The 17,224-nt window shown below is 34.3% G+C and overlaps 1 protein-coding gene across 3 annotated transcripts; it reads right to left on the bottom strand.

Moving 5' to 3' along the window:
* Positions 1–14,888, bottom strand: LOC134280939 (uncharacterized). Of its 3 annotated transcripts, XM_062763388.1 has the most exons (3): positions 14,636–14,888; positions 12,746–12,972; positions 1–1,230 (listed from the first exon to the last, which is right to left on the bottom strand). In XM_062763388.1, exons 2-3 carry the CDS (start codon positions 12,781–12,783, stop codon positions 153–155), a joined length of 1,116 nt encoding a protein of 371 aa, XP_062619372.1. In that variant the 5' UTR covers positions 12,784–12,972; positions 14,636–14,888; the 3' UTR covers positions 1–152. The 3 variants fall into 3 exon arrangements, 2 of the variants coding, with proteins under 2 accessions (XP_062619372.1, XP_062619373.1); XM_062763389.1 differs by lacking the exons at positions 12,746–12,972; positions 14,636–14,888 and adding an exon at positions 9,769–9,901; XR_009994993.1 differs by lacking the exons at positions 12,746–12,972; positions 14,636–14,888 and adding an exon at positions 4,766–4,859 and having other exon boundaries at positions 1,155–1,230.
* Between the last annotated feature and the right edge of the window lie 2,336 nt (positions 14,889–17,224).

Below are 17,224 nucleotides of genomic sequence, written 5' to 3'. Positions count from 1 at the left end.
ACTGAAAAATATCCACATAGCTTTCCGCTATTAGAGCTTTAAAATAATCAATATACATCAATGAAATTTCAACAGATTGGCAAGTTAAAAAGCATTCGAATAATTCAAATAATAAAATAAATGACATAATAAATTAACATAAAGTGACAGACTCATTCATACCCAGTGCTATTTGAGGTCAAATGTTGCGATTTGGAAGTCTGGTTTTGGTTGCGAGCAACAGAGAATGAATTCACATAAGATATCGAATCGTTCTTAGTCTTACAAACTCTTGGAGTCGTGCCATTGCGACTATAATCTGTCAAGAAACTACTTGTCCTGCTATCCACAATCCATGGGTAGTCATGCGTAGTAGCATCCGACGGAATTCTGGGAAGGAACACGTTGACGAATAATTTCTTTTTGTCTGATTTGTCACGTGATCTAGCATTGAGCAATGATTCGTCCAGACTTTTAACAACACGAGACCTCTGATCTTCAGATTGCTTCTCTTGTTCGTATCTGAATCTTTGGATGGATTTCTTTTTTATTTGCGTTTGTTCCGGAAAATCAAATTCCCGTCGGTCTGTATCCGGTGTTGTAGGTGGCGCTGTCGGATAGTTCGACTTCCAATGAAAACAGGTTCTATTTTCATCAAAATCTGCGTCATTTGAAAGATTGGCATCACAAATCTTACACAACTCTCCGGATGAGTTTGATTTATTTTCACTCATTCGACTGAATAAATATTCCGGAAGTTTAAGATGTAAACTCGGATCACATTTCAGATCTTGTCTTTGTAGCTGTTTTCCAATCATCCAAGCGTCTTTATGACTTCTGACAAAGTCCCATTCATCCTTAAAATTGTAAGATTTAAAATTTTCCGATTCCTTTGGAAGGTCGCCCCGGTTTCTATAAATCCCCTCAATTATCTCCCTTTCTCCCTTCGTTAGCCCCGCCTTATCGCGGAGAAACATACGCCCTGGGTTCATATGAGCGCCTTTAGAGCAGCATTTGTTTCTGGATTTGACTTTATCGTGTTTTTGTGACGCCACGGCCAGGTCTCTATAAAACTTGGATACGGACACACATTCTCCCAAATCTTCTGACCAATCATAGAATCTCGCGATACTCACGTGAGATCTCGGCATCGTTACAACAGCAGACCGGATCCTAGGGGACGCTGCGAAGGACTGGTGATGTGGCGGAAGTGACGTCTGGGGTCGTGACCTCTGAACGAGCGGCGTGAAGCTGAAATTATAAAGAGACATGGTGGCCATTTTTACAAACAATGAAAAATAGCGTCCCTTTAATGAAAGTGTACTGGTCTGATAAAACGGATCCCCCATATTGATCAATAACTTCGTGTTTCCTGAGTTTGTTATTGATCTCTTTTGACTTTAATTTCTAAAAATCTAAGTTAACTTTAATCACTTTATTAGGTAGAGGTCGGCAATCTTTGATATGACGGATACACGCGCGGCCTCAGGTCAAATCCTTTTGTTTGTCATATTGAACATATCAGATCTATGATTAAAGTGAAACATGGCATCACGGAAACAGAAACGATTCACAGGGACGGTGATTATAAAGAATTAATTACGATTTCCGGTAATGTGTATTTTACCTCTGATAATTATTGTTTCGACGAAAACAAAGAAACACGATACGCATCTGTGTTCAGGGTAAAAAGGAAGATCACAATGAACCAAAAAGAAAGATGCCGAGAAATTGTCGATGCTTCATTAACTAAGGTATTTCAAAATAAAATGTTTTGTTTTAAACAAAATATATACTCAGTTAGCGTCCTAATCAATAAAGGCTTTCATTCATTATAGACAGAAAAATTATCTATCTGCGTTCTAAATGGATACCTCATAAAAAACCTCGTCTGCTTCAACAAATTAATAAATGATAGTTTATACCCAACAAAACCATTTAAATACCGGGATCAAGAATATGATAAGAGAGCGGCAGTTTCGACCTTTTTGTTTGACTTTATGAAATATTGAGCATTATATGGAGACGATATCGAAATTCTCTGTACTCCATAGCATAAAGTACATCCAGTAAGGGCTCGTGTGATTACAAAGACACGATGTTATGGAATGTGAAAATCAACGAATATATATGCAATTTGTTACAATGCTTTTCATTTTGAAACAACTTTTTAGGATATATGTTTTGATTCCACTGACATAATTTTCAATGCTCTCTCTCCCTCTGTGTGTTCCTCTCTCTCTCTCTCTCTCACTCAAAAAAAATATTACTTACTTTTACTAAAATCAAGTAAACGAATTACTTATTTTAAGTAATTTTTAAGTAAAAAAGTTTGTCACCATAGCAATCATGATAAGTAATCTATAATATTTATTAGTAATTTTAAGTAATTCAATTTTATAGTTATAGAAACAGTGACAAAATAATTTACTTAAAATAAGTAATATATATATTTGAAACACAGCTTTTTGGGTTATTCAGAAGTGGTTTTGACTTGATATTTACATAACATAAGTAAGCAAATAATTAATTTTGTATTTAATTTAATTGATTTTCCACTGATAAGAGAAAATCTGACATATGGAATTGATTGTCATATTGTCAGATATAACAGAATTTTAATACTAAGGACTTTTCTATAGTCAACTTATTACCTTCTACATCGCCGTAATGATGTTGATTTCTAGTTTCAATTCCTTATATTTTCATTTATTATTTTAAATAGTTTACCTAAAACATTTTTACTAGGTCACTTTAAAGGATGTAAGTTATGATATTTATATCTAACGAATAAGGCATTTAATCTCTCTCTCTCTCTCTCTCTCTCTCTCTCTCTCTCTCTCTCTCTCTCTCTCTCTCTCTCTCTCTCTCTCTCTGGGTCGAGATCTATGCAGCAAAGTAGTTTGCCACACTTTTAAAAAAATGCGATCAAAAAATAGTAAAACCTAAATTTCAGTTATCTAAAAAAGTTGCGTCTCTACACACTTAAGCTTGCATATAAAAACACACACGCTTTTTCCACAGGCACCTGACGTTACTTATTTTTCTTTTAATAAAAAAAAAATATAGACATACCTAATAATAGTATTAGGTATGTGTATATTTTTTTATTAAAAGAAAAATAAGTAACGTCAGGTGCCTGTGGCTTTTTCCTCTATTACAGAAATGTCAAATCGCTAAAATATTTTTCCCTTCATTTCGTTAAAATATTTATGTTCTTTTTCTTATTATTTAATTTCAGAGCGTTTCGGTTACGTGAATCTTTAATAATGGGAAGACAGAGAGACAATTAAATGTTGATTATAATTCCTAATCAGCAATGAGATATTGTTAACACTGCGCCGGTTATAATTTTAAGATACGGTTCAGATGGTTCGTGTGAAAATTCATTCAACTCTTAACAACCGTCTAAGGCTTTCTGGTTTGTACGGACTACTTCTTCACAATCAAGTGGCATCTCATATATTTGAAATATTGATGAGTTGTTAAAAAAGTAAAGGTTCAGAAACCCTTGCAATTTTACAGGATAGGACCGAAGTAAAAATATTTAGATCATTTGCGATTTTGTTTTTTTCTCTCTCGCTTTTTCTTTTTTCAGGACACGAAAAAATATATAAGGATATCGGCAGTGACTATATAGGGCGGCTTTTACTCATTTGACGTAAGGGGTCACGTATTGTCATTAAAAGACCTGTGTAAAAATCAGCGTTGGATCCAGGAATTTGAAAGGGGTGGGGGCAGTCTGGGATCGGGGTAGGGACCCACAGCTACCCCCTCCCCCCAAAAAAATGATTGACTAAATCCTAGGTATATTTTACACACACACCCTTGCCTCCCTTTAAATCCGCAAGTGCAATGATATTTTTAAGTTTACTTCAAGTTTAAGATATCTCGAGGCATACTCGTTAAAACATACATATATTTTTTTGTCAAAAGTAAATAAACTGATTTTGAAAAATTTACATGATCGCTTGTCTTTTCTACCATTTTTTTAAATATGAAAAAAAGGCAAAATACATTGGCATACCAATACTTTAGGATTAAATTTACTACCGTGAATGTATTATGTAGTTCAAATGGTTTTACAGGGCAGAGAAAATGACATCGTTTCAACTGACAAAAAAAAAAAAAAAAAAAACTGCAAGACTTACGTTTTGTTTGGATCCAATACAAGACTAAACATTCTCTAATTATCTCAAAGATTTTAATACATAAACGCTTTTAACAAAACGCAAGAAATTTATTTTTAAACGTCGCCTTTTGTTTTAAAAGTAAAATTGTTCAACTGATATTCTTGTATTCGAAAATGATTAAATGATACAATTCAAAAGTTTGATTACAGAAAACAGACACAACGGTACGATTTGAATTGTATCTGAATTCTTTGATCTTGTTCGTAGTCTCGAATTCCACGTTGGACAAAAAAATAAGATTTAGCTCGGGAGAAATGAAACAGTAAATTTCTGATGAAACAAATGATAGGAACAGAGTAGTCATGCCAAGCAGATTAATTTTTCCTTTGAAAAGTGTCACTTTTAAAATAAATTATTTTTTCTAATTAAGCAAACGTTTTAAATGATTAGTACTAATATTTGCATTATGAGGCAGATGAAATACATCCCAATTAAGGTGCACAAGTGGCGATTTGTTCTATTCACTGTAACAATGGCAAATAAAAGGTATACGGTTTTTTAAGTCATTAAGTATTTTTAAATTACAAGACCCTTTTTCAAGCAAAAATACAGCATGTATTGAATTGGACTAAAATGAGAATTCCAAAACTTACTTTCCAATGCGTTTTTTTAAGATTTCCAATCCAAACAATTGTATTAATTTTCTCTAGCATAAACAAGCGCCAGCTACTTTCTTTTCACATCGTGAAAATACAATTAACTTATATCACAATTAACTTAGATCACAATTAACTTCGATCAGGACTGAGTGCAGATGAGTTAATTCGTCTGTTAGCTGTCGATGTAGCCATCAATATAACCATCCACAAAATATCGCGAGACAATCATCTCGTGAGATCTTCCGTGTTTCCGGTTCGTTTCACTTTCCAAGGTGTCGTCACGGAAGCCAAGTCTCTCTATTTCTTCTATAACTTCAAGGCCTAGATTGACATTGGTTCAATAACACGGTGCATTAACAGCATTCAGTAACACAAAAGGACATTGTTTCTTCATTGTTACAGTAATCAAGGCCGTCATTTGTGCCCTTTATTGGGTGTGTCATCAAGACACATAGAACTAGGGACGTCTGCCAAAATCAGGCAGATTTGATTCCAAGCCTGTGGACTCGGATTCCTCTTTGTGTGGACCGTGTCCCCTAACATCCGCTCTAGTTCTTATAATGATCTTGTTTTTCTGTACAAGCACCGCGACAAAAAGTCAACAAGATGAAAATCGGATCTTTAAAGGGATTAATTCTCTAAAACAAACGATTTACGGAAGTAAACACGAAAACACGTGTAAGATTTTTCAGTTAGAGGGGGTAGGTCTGACTGTACTTGATTGTCTGTTTGTCTTAGAAATCAATACACTCCACGGATTCCTGATTATACTCTACCAAAGCAAGCGTCTCATGTTTAGACAGAGTGTATAATATAACATTAAAGGTTTTAGTTTTCATGGATGGAAGTCCAGGATATTTTCGTTTGGTATACATAACAATTTTTTTGTCCGTCAATCTGTCCGTAGCTGTAAAATTTGTTCGTTGTCAGTCTCTCTGTAGCTTTACGTGAATAGTTTGAATAACTTAACAAAATGCTTCTCTTTAAGAGTTTGTAGGAGGAGAAAAAGACCTTGATAAACAAAAAGTTGATAAGTTGATAACATCAACACATTTATATAATATATTCTTCTGAATTTTAAACTTGGGTTCTCTAAAAGAAATGAAGGAAGGACTTTTTAGAATTATTCTTTTATTTACTAATTGAAAGTGGCCGAATTTCTGAAGAAAAAAAATCGAATTTTTTGTGATACTTACAGTATCAGATCAAATTAAACCCGAGTTGTGAATTTTATGAAGAAACTTAAATCGATTCTGTTATCGTGGATTAAGGTAATCCCCCCTAAGACCCGGGCCCCCCAGGGGGGTAGCAGGCAGTCCACGACTACAAATCGATCATCACAGATAAAAAGGTCAAACGAAACTTCAATCATGGACGGCATTAAACAAACGAAAAAGGAATCATTTCTCTAACTGTGACAAGAAATCGTTCCAACATAAAGTGACAAATGTAAAAAATATATATATATATATTAATAGTTCGTTCTTGTAGATAATTGAGATATTTGACGGAGTTTAACATGAAGTGGTTTGCTGCGGAGAATTCCGTCTGACAAAGTATTTTCTTTATGATATTTGTGAAAAGTGATTTCGAACGACGGTCAAAACTTGCTGTTAAAATTTTTTCTATTCTAGTATTATATTTTCAAGAAGCAAATTTTAGTCTTTTTTCAGCTGTAGTCAGTGCCTTTCAAAAATGAAACCCTAATTAGAACCATTTTGAAGTAAAACTTTTGTCTTTCTGTGTGATATTTGTGGCTAGTTGAGAGAGGGAGATTACATGGGTAAATTGTCGAGGTTCTTTACAGGTTGGGTGGGAGGGGGATTACATGTGTACTTTGTCGAGATTCTTTACCAGTACTCTTGGTACTACTGAGTTAGGCGCTAAATGCTATAAGAGAACTGAGCATTCCCGTGTGGTCCGTAAAAAAACCACGAGGCATTGATTGATTTTAAAAGCATTGTCAACATATCTCTGTTCCCACAGTAAATACCATGTTAATGATCAATTAAAGCCGCCTTTTAATTTGGCGTGTTACGCAATTCTCAAGTCCTATTTTTCCTGGTTATTTATTGATCAATTTACAAAACATTATACAGACAGACATTATTTTATCTAAAATTTAACACCCACAGAGAAAGGGAGAGAGAGAGATTACTATTAAACATCACTACTTTCTTGTTTGGGAGATTTTTGCTAAGTTCTGTCAATTTCGAAATGGGAAATATTTTTTTAATTGCATTTCATGCAAATTAATGATCATCATATACATACATGTACGTACCCTCACAAAGAGCATGAGAAACTGATACAAAAATTCTTATGAAACTGTCTTTCACTAATTAACAATTTTCAATTGCCAATGAGTACATGACTAATTAATTAGTCATGTACTCATTGGCAATTGAAAATTGTTAATTAGTGAAAGACAAAACTTCTCTCTCTCTCTCTCTCTCTCTCTCTCTCTCTCTCTCTCTCTCTCTCTCTCTCTCTCTCTCTCTCTCTCTCTCTCTCTCTTACCAAAAATTCACCTTTTCAAATAACTGAAAAAGTCGTGTGTCATTTGTGTTTTGTTTTTAACTCAAAATTTTAACGAGCTGCAGTGTAATTTTACTAAAAAAGAGTTTAAGTATCGCTCGCTGTCACTGCGTATGGGATGAACCATGCAAAGAACTCATCAGGAACACAGAGAAAATACATTTTCTGTTGATTTAATTGATTTAATTTCAAAATGGAGAAAATTGTATTCCATGTAAATTCTGCTGTACAAAGTAAAATAAATGTCTTTTGTTTACGAAGGAGGATTTACAAAAAAAACAATACATATGTATTTGCTTGACTGATAAAGGGAGGGATTCCTAATTAATTATTGTGATTTTTTAATGTTGTGGAATAAATTTGCATGTACAAAAGGAACATAAAAAATAAGAATGTTTTTAAAATTCAATTTAATCGAGAAAAACCGTAAGGTGTCCAATATTAAATTAATTTTATGCACTTCCGCCAAAGAAGCGACATTTAATGAACTCTTTGATGCATAATTTACATTAACTTTAGAAGCAATCGATAGTCAGCATTTTATGATTAAATAAAAGATGAATAAAACATCAGTTTCTATTGTAAACAGATACTTATGAATATGCATCGCGTCAATGGGATGGGAGAAGAATCCAATTTTTCATTCTTATTTTACTTCACTTTAAACAATGCAATACAAGTTAAAGTCGTAAAATTTCCCCCAGGTTTTTAATGAGAGGGAGAGAGAGATGCGCGCACGAGAGAGAGAGAGAGAGAGAGAGAGAGAAGTTACAAACCAAAGCACTGATCGAATGACATTCCGTCTGCCCATGTAGATAGAACAGAGAAATCAAGTCCCTTAACTCTTGCTTCTTTACTATCGCTTAGAAAAAAAAAGAGTTGTCGTTCCTGGACTTTGTTTTATTTATCGGCCTGTGTGTTTGTTATGACAATATTACTGTAGTTTGCATGCTTTAGACTATACTTTAAAAACACAAAAACAAAAACTGACTGTAGCTCATCATTCACGAACCCCATTTTTGCAAAAAAAAAAAAAAAAAAAAAAAAAAAAATCAAATAAAAAATAATAATGAATAAATAATTTTTTTCTCTCTTTTTTTTTTTTTTTTATCAAAATGTTGTTTATATCTATCATTTTTGAATGAGAAAAAGAAGAACCTAATTATATCAACTTCATTTTCCCCATAAGGGTGTTCAAAGGTTAAAAAAACACATAACACACACATAAATTTCTTTGTGCGAAAGAAATCGAACTGATTCCATATTAAAAACCCTCGAAAAAGTATATATAATTTTACATGTAAACATTAAACTTGTATTTTAAAATTTATTTATTTATTTTTTTTTTTTGCAATATTTCGAAAGCAGCAAAATTTACTACATGTAGTCTGGCGCTAAATCATTCAATATTTATCAATCACCATAAATGTCGTTCATTCTTAACTCTGATTAGGTATAAGAAAGCTTAATTTTACTGTTGCGTGTCATTGTATTTTTCTTCATTTTTAGAAGTGTCTCAACAAACATAAATATACCTCGTCTTCAGATCTAATCTCAGAAGAAATTAACGTATTGTTTGTTATCGGAATCTGTTCAGAGTTTATCGTCATAAAGAATAAATCGTCGATTGTTCCATACCCCGACGTAATCCGAGAAAAAAAGTTGATTTATTTGCAAAATTAATGTAGCAGAATAAAGTCTATTGACCATGACTCGCATTAAATAACAAAGAATGGGTTGATTCCAGAAAATAATTAAAGATACGGATGATAAAGTGGGACCTTATCACAATAAATCGCCACTAGAGATGTCATTGTGATGGAGCAGGAGAACACAATGTAGAGAAGTGACGTAATAAGTCCATTTTTTGTTGATCGTTTCTCCATCAGAATTCAACAAATCTCCTGATCCTTTACATAAATCAAAATCAAACGAAGATTCATGTTCGCAGTCATTTTCGCTCGCCCTGCCTTCATTTTGTAGCATCATTCTGTATGACAAGGTACACAGGCACACAGGCACACAACGAGAGAGATAAAGAGAGAGAGAGGGGGGATATAGACAGACCGAAAAAGGACACAGAGAAAGTGAGATATAGATTGGAGTTTTTCGTCGAATGCAGTTTTACCATCTTTTTAAAAATTCTTTGTGCAATGATTTGTGATTTTACTTAAAATACACTTGTATCAATACTTTTCGACTAAAAATTATGAACTCAAAATATTTCATGTAGATTTTGTATGCTTGTGTGTGGGTACCATCCGAAAAATTCCAAAGTTAACGATAGAAAAGAAATTTCCCTCCTACTGCCACCCCTCCCTTATTTCAATTGAAAGCTTGGAAATAGAGTATTCCTCTTGCTTAACAAAAAATACTACATGAGGTTTAGTATTACCTTAATTCACTTACTCTCTTCTATTTGGGGAGAGAGAGAGACTGCTGATGTGCTTTAAACTTACCCTACTTGAAATGCATTTCCGGGTTTCACGAAATCCTTATTCAGGGACCGGGAGCAGGGGAAGTAACTCCGATACGAGAGACCGGAACATTCCGCTACCATGACAACAAGATTTAATACCGATTCTTAATTTTAGAGAAAAACAAATATGTCCCGTTCTCTGCAATTCTAGATCTCCTACAGTATTGCGGTTTGACTTCTAGTTCACTATCTACAGTTATAAGGCCCCGGAATCTTGGAAAACTTTACCTTGTCACGTGATGAATCCTGGAAATTAAAGGAAATTCTCGGAAAAAAATCACCGAAGGGGAAAATGAGTCTGAAGATGTAATTAGCGGCACACGCAAGTTTGGTCATTAAAGCAGAACTCCTTCTAAGTGTCCACTCGATTATTGAACAGAAGTTGGGGTTTGAAGTTCTCGTTAGCAAACATACCAAAAAATGTTTTAATCTTTAAATGGATGCCTTCATTTAGGAATTACATCATTTTCTTCTCTGTTTGATAATGGCGGGATTTAATCGGCGCGCACCTGACGTACAGCACCGCGCCATAAAGCAGGAATTATTACTTACAGTTTTATCACACCTCAGAATTGTATAAAATCAGGTGATAACTCGGGAAAAATTAACCGAATCATTAGAAGCTGTCAACACAAAGAGATTAATTGGACTGGACCATTGTTGCAAGGTGCAAGAAGATCAAACACGCCCAGAACACAAATAATTCGAAAACGTCTAATAGTATATGATTCACTAGGTACATTGTAAGATGAAACAATGCAGCAATTTTTTTTTTTAAAGCAATCAGTTCGCTGATTCATATATCAGAATTCAATATGAGAAACATTTCCAGTCTTGTACTATTTTATTCCATTTTTAGGAGAATAAATGACACCTATATGTACATCAGAGAGACATTAACTCCACACATGCATTTCTTGCACTGATATGGGCTATGCCAACGAATCGCATAGGAATACTATCTCTCTCTCTCTTTCTCCCTCTCTTTTTTCTCTCTTTCTTTTTTATATTTAAATCTTCTGTATTTTTTCATCACGTAACATAAACATTTTATTATATCTTTTTTCTTCCCTTTCTTACGATTTACTCTGACGGACGTATTCAAAGGCCCCTATTTGACATCTCTCTTTACATAGTTCCAGGTTAAGTTTACATGTTATACGGGTTATATGTTCACCCCACGATACGGATACTCGTAAGACTAAGTCGCTTATTTATTAGAAAACGTGTAAAATTAGTGCATTAAATTTTATAGATGTTATATACATGTATACATATGTAAGATGATATTCAAGTTTTGGAAATTGTTCATTTATAGAGTAGAACCATTTCACGCTTAGTTTGGATTTTCAGTAAGGCGTGGCATTCTTGACGTTACATAATTAGCTTCTGAACTTTACACAGCTTTTGTTCACTGTTGAAATATATACATGGGATAGAAATTCGAACAAAAGCCAATTAGTGTATTGAATAATCAATAACATTGTCTCGTCCGGCAAAGAGGTGGAGCTTACATGTATGTTGTCCCATTGATGTCAATAACAATTATTAAAAGTTCATGGTGTTATTAATTTCTTAACCAATGAGAATCTGTTCGCCATTTGACAGACGCTTATTACGTAGTGCTGAGAATGCCACGCCTTACTGAAAGTCCAAGCTTACCTGGGAATGGTTCTAATTAAAACTGACACGCTTACGCAAGTTTCGAAATTTTCTCCCTTTGTGCGCTATTTCACGGGGGTAGGGGGTGGGGGTTCCGCGAAAACAATTTCTACCCAGAGTTATCGTTCCAGCGAAGTGTAATACGCCCTCTGGTGAGAAATTTCTGCGAAAATGGCAATCGCAACTTCTTAGACCTTTCCGGCTAACGGAAGAACAACCTCGAATGTATTTTGTAGGCGTCATGAAAACCCCTCTTTTCACGATCTTTGAAATAAATGCATGGAGACTTTTATCTGTGGATTATTTGGTTAATGAACTTTATTCAATGTAATGATTTTACCTGAAATATACTATAGAAGGGACTTCTAACTCCATCTATCCTATACTTGAATAAACAGAAAATGTATAAACTTTTTAACATCCGGTGACGTTAATAAATCCGACTGACGGAAAGAATCGAGATGATGCGATTGGCGCAAATGGATGCTTTTTGCGCCTCTATCGTAGGAGACTAACAATCTCGAATCTCGCGTATTCAGAGAATGTGTGTCTCCCAGTTATAAGGAGGAAAATAAAAGAGCATGAGCGGATCTAGTTTGAGGGGTCATAGTGAGTTTACGACCTTGACCTATGACCTCAAAATCCTTTGGCTATTGGGAGTTTTGGTATAACATTTCATTTCATAACATTTTCAAATCTGAAAGGCTTCATCGATATATTGCGATATATTGCGCGGAAACCAAGGTATAAAAACACAGATGGAAATTTTTGAGTTTATGACTTATAATCAAAAGTGGTCATTTTTAGACCATAAAGAATTGTCTTGTCGACATTCATTGTAAAATTCAAAGTTGGCGAAATACAGTACAAAAGCGAAAGTGTTACTGGCAGAAATAAAATACGGAGGGACAGACCGACCGAATTCAATATCCCCAACCTACAAGGAAAGAGGGGGGCAATGAAATCAATTACACAAGTTCATATCTATGTTAGTGTGTGTTCTTAAACGACATCGACGCCCATTTTGTAATTTTTTTTTCAAAAATCTGTTTAGATGGTTAGTACTATGTAGTATTCATTGGCCTTAATTCCAGGTGGTAATCTTGAGTGAACACACAACACACATCTCAAACATGAAAATGACTAATATGGCCAAGGATATCAATCAATGAAATATAAACTTGAAGTGAAAAAAAAAATCAGTAACATTAATCGAATTTGTAGCTTACAACTCTCATCCCCCCCACACACACACACACTTCCCCCTTAAAAATTCAGAAATTAAGATATCTTACCTTGAGGGTCGCCGGGGGGAGGATACTGTAACAGCCATCCTGGGGTTCTTTTCTGCTTGTTGCCGGTTTGGTGAGGGAGGGGCTGTTTTATAAATGTTCCTTGTGACCCCGTGTAAAAATGCAGCTACCGTCAGAGGCACTCTGGAAGAAGTGTTGACCAAATCCGAGGCAGAATGTCAGAAAATGTCGGTTCTATTTTCAAATCCAGAAATGGACCCCAGCTGCGCCTATTAGTACGGAAATATCGTAAAAAAATAACATGCTATTGTTAGGTGATTCCATTTTGTAACTAAGCTTGCTAAAAAATAAATAAAAGAATTGACAACTCGAAGGAAATGCTGTTTCTCGTGTTCTCTCGAACCTTGCGAGATTTGTGCGTTATCTTGACATCTATACAAAATGTCGTATATCCGGTTTATGACAAGCTTCTTTTCAGCAGAAGGCCACCTGCCGGCATCTAACATTACGCAATCGACCCAGAATAATTACAAGCTTTTTTTCTTGACATTAAACACCAACAATGTGTTGTTTCTAGATAATCATCAACTTAAAGCCGAGCAGAGAATAATAAAATAATAAACTGATTATAAAGTCTTGCAAAATCAATGATTTCATTTAAAATTGCATTGATTAAAATATCATTCTGTTTGATACTGATAAAAGTGAAATAAACCAAATTAACATGTCTGATAACACGTAAGAAGACCGTCATTTTGCACATTTAAAGTTTTTGAAGAGTTATCTGCCCTTGATAGAAAGTGGATAATTCTTAAAATTTCTCAAAATTTCTGCGGTAAATAATTCATTTTTTCATAATTGAATAAAGAAAAAGTTTATACATATTTTCACCAAGAGATTTGTTTAAAGTTCAAATTACTTTTTGAAATATCTTATAAAAATATGCACTGTCCATAGACTTTAATGTAAAAATCATTGTGCCATTAATTGGGCAATAATCAACATTTTGTAAATTCCTTCTGTGGAGCATTTTTATCTTATAACATCTTTAAGATGCTACCATGATTTACATGTAAAATATATGACCATACCTTTATTGGGTACAAAATATGGTCGTTAATACATTGAACACCTTATAATTAAGCGTGCAGATTTAATGTGCTTTAAATTAAATAATATTAAAATTTGAGATTTTGATGAATAATTAAGATGCGAATAAGAAATAAAACTTAAGCTTCAAAGTACACGTAACTCTTTATTGAACATTCAAACTTAAAAATTATATTAGCTTTTTCTCCAAATTATATTGATAGACGGTCTGTCATTATATTTTTTTCGGAGAGCTACAGATCTGCAGCTAGAGTTATATCTAACATCTCCATGCTAGTTCTGCTACTTTTTTCAGTTAAAAATTCCCAGTTGTAAGGGTACAGGACCCTGGACCAAAAATGGCTAATTAAGCTCTGGTAAAAAAAAAAATATCAATTTGCAAAATTACATTAGGTCTCGATAGGCGAACTTCTTTTGTAAATCAGACTAAATTCCCATACTTCACATTTATAGTAACCTACAATTTTTTTGTTTTTGTTAAGTTTCTTACTCACGCATGCCTTTCTAGACCTATTGTTGTATATAAAATCACTTATATGTTTTTTGTAGTCTCTGTACGCTATTGTAAAATGGTGATGAGATTCAAATAAATGATTGATTGATTTACTCGGACATTTAATAACTTTTTCTTGTCAAATTCAATGGAGATAATTAACCACCTCCGCTTCAAATACATATCTGGCCCAAAAGTTTCATATCGCATGTAAAATTGACGAGAAAATCCTGTCCGTGCATTGTAATTTGCACATGCATTTTAATTAAAGATTAAACAAAATTTATAATTTGATACAAAATTGAATGAAAGGAATAATATGCGTTTACCTTCATTTCCAAAGACCAAGCACTGAGCGTTTCCTTTTCGATTCAAATTTAACATGTACATATCTCATTACGCACATATCTTAACTCACAAAGCAAATGTTTTCATATCAGTAATTAATTCACAAACAATATAGAGTGCGGGAAGTTAACTCGCTGGAATACCCGCGCTTTCTGATCAATCAACATTGACTTTCTTTAAAGGCCTGTTATTCCATTCGGATTTAATTTCCCTCTGTTAAGTCATCCGTCAGTTATATACCCATTGTCATTCATCTCTCGGAGAAGCAGAGTCAATAAAAAGTCATTTCTAACGCTTATGCGATTTATAAACTTTCAGCCTCGGTCCTGGTTTCGGGTTAGTCGGATGACTACAAGTTTCTGTATTTGGCTTTCAGTACGGGGCTACGAGCGATTTTTTGTTGACTAAGACCATTAATGGCGCACTCGACTGCTCCTTCACCGGCTCAATATCGCCAAGGAGCGCGATTTATGACACTCATACACGCTACTTTTATTGTTTGAAAATGGCGTTTCGATTACGAAATTCTCATTTGTTGCAAACAATTGATGGGTTTATTGGACTTAAAAAGTTCTACTTTAGAAAGTGTCCTTACGGGGATAAATGACCCCAAAGAGCCTAGGCGGATCTAGAGAGAACTGGGGTGGGGTGTAGGTGGAGACACAATCCTATCCCACTGTTCTCCTTATTCTCAAACTAAATATACCTTTATGCATGTAATTTCTTTGTTCATACTTTGATTAAGTTTTCTTTAATTTTAATAAGTATAAATTACCATGATTAAGTTTAATTATTTATAGCCTTTGGAGGATTTTCTTTTTGTACATTGTATACTTTGTATCTTATTTAGTACATATACATGTAAATCTAAAATAATTGTTGTCGTCCACAAAGTAAATAAATAACTTTTACCAACCCATGTCAAATACAAGCTAATTCAGAGAATTCGTGTCCCCCGCTTAGGGAAAAAGTCGGCTCCCCCTGACTGAATTTGTAGAATTATTAAATGTATACATGTATACTGAAGCAAATAAAATACATGTATGTCAATATGCATATAAAGATTTGATTGCTTATTCTTTATTATGTGTAGAATATTTTTTTATATGGAATATTTATCACAGTGTAATGATGATTTTATAACCTCATAAATTTTTCATTTCACATGCTGAATACTATCATTTAGTAAAAAAAAAAAAAAAGGGTATTTAAAAAAAAATTTAAAAAAACGGACCGACCAAGAATCGATCCCGGGACCTCTCACATTTGAAGCGAGAGACATAACCACTACACCACGGTGTCGCTTTACAAAGTGTGAAGTATATGCAGAACTGAAGTCACATACATGTATATATTCATGTTTTCATGTTCGGTATTCTCAAAATTTTACACAATCCATGGTGTTTGATTTATTTAGCCTTTATTAAACAGTTCTAGTAGATGTAATAAGAACATAAAGTCCGCTGAGAACCTGTTTTATACGCAATAATATATGCCCCTGTGCTAAAAATAGCGACAAGTAATACTATAAATACTAATAAAACAAACGGGGCGGGGCACTCTGAGAGGGGCGAGAGACGTCCTAGGGAGTTTTGGTATAAAATTACATTGCATAAGCTCAAAATCTTCTTGAAATATCCAGTGTTACACACAGACAGAATGTATAAATTTACGACCTTGAACTTTGACCTTTTGACCTCAAAATCAATAGGGGTCTTCATTAGGCTACAGGGAGTTGTTATGTAAAATTTCATTGCAATAGCTCAAATGGTTCCAGAGATATCGTGTGGAAACGAAAGTGTTTTAACAGACAGAATTTGCTTATTTATGACCTTGACCTTTGACCTTTTGACCTCAAAATCAATAGGGGTCTTCTTTAGTGCATAGGGAGTTGCTATGCTAAATTTCATTGCAAAAGCTCAAAGGGTTCTCGAGATATCGTGTGTAAACGAAAGCGTTACAGACAGACAGAAAGACGGACACACATACAAGAGATTTATTATATCCCCCACTTTTCAAGCGGTGGACAACAAGTTTATACATTATCTTTCGACACCCCCACCCATCCACGCCCCTACCTAATCCTCTCATCTCCAAAGGTTTTGATGTCATATTCTTCAGTGCAATATAAAACCCTATCTAATTGTCCCCCGCTTGAAAAGTGGGGGATATTAATTTGGGTTTGTCCGTTGTCCGTCCGTCCGTCCGTCTTTCTGTCTGTCTGTAACGCTTTCGTTTCCAAACGATATCTCGAGAACCCTTTGAGCTTTTGCAATGAAATTTAGCATAGCAACTCCCTATGGACTAAAGAAGACCCCTATTGATTTTGAGGTCAAAAGGTCAAAGGTCAAGGTCATAAATAAGCAATTTCTGTCTGTTAAAACACTTTCGTTTCCACACGATATCTCTAGAACCATTTGAGCTATTGCAATGAAATTTTATATAACAACTCCCTGTGGCCTAAGGAAGACCCCTATTGATTTTGAGGTCAAAAGGTCAAAGTTCAAGGTCGTAAATTTATACATTCTGTCTGTGTGTAACACTATCATTTCCGGGCGATATTTCAAGAA

This window comes from Saccostrea cucullata, unplaced genomic scaffold (assembly GCF_032062105.1).
Source record: "Saccostrea cucullata isolate Sc308-1 unplaced genomic scaffold, CSIRO_AGI_Scuc_v1 ctg318, whole genome shotgun sequence".
In the NCBI taxonomy this organism is placed as follows: domain Eukaryota; kingdom Metazoa; phylum Mollusca; class Bivalvia; order Ostreida; family Ostreidae; genus Saccostrea; species Saccostrea cuccullata.
This window is presented reverse-complemented; position numbering and strand designations above follow the sequence as displayed.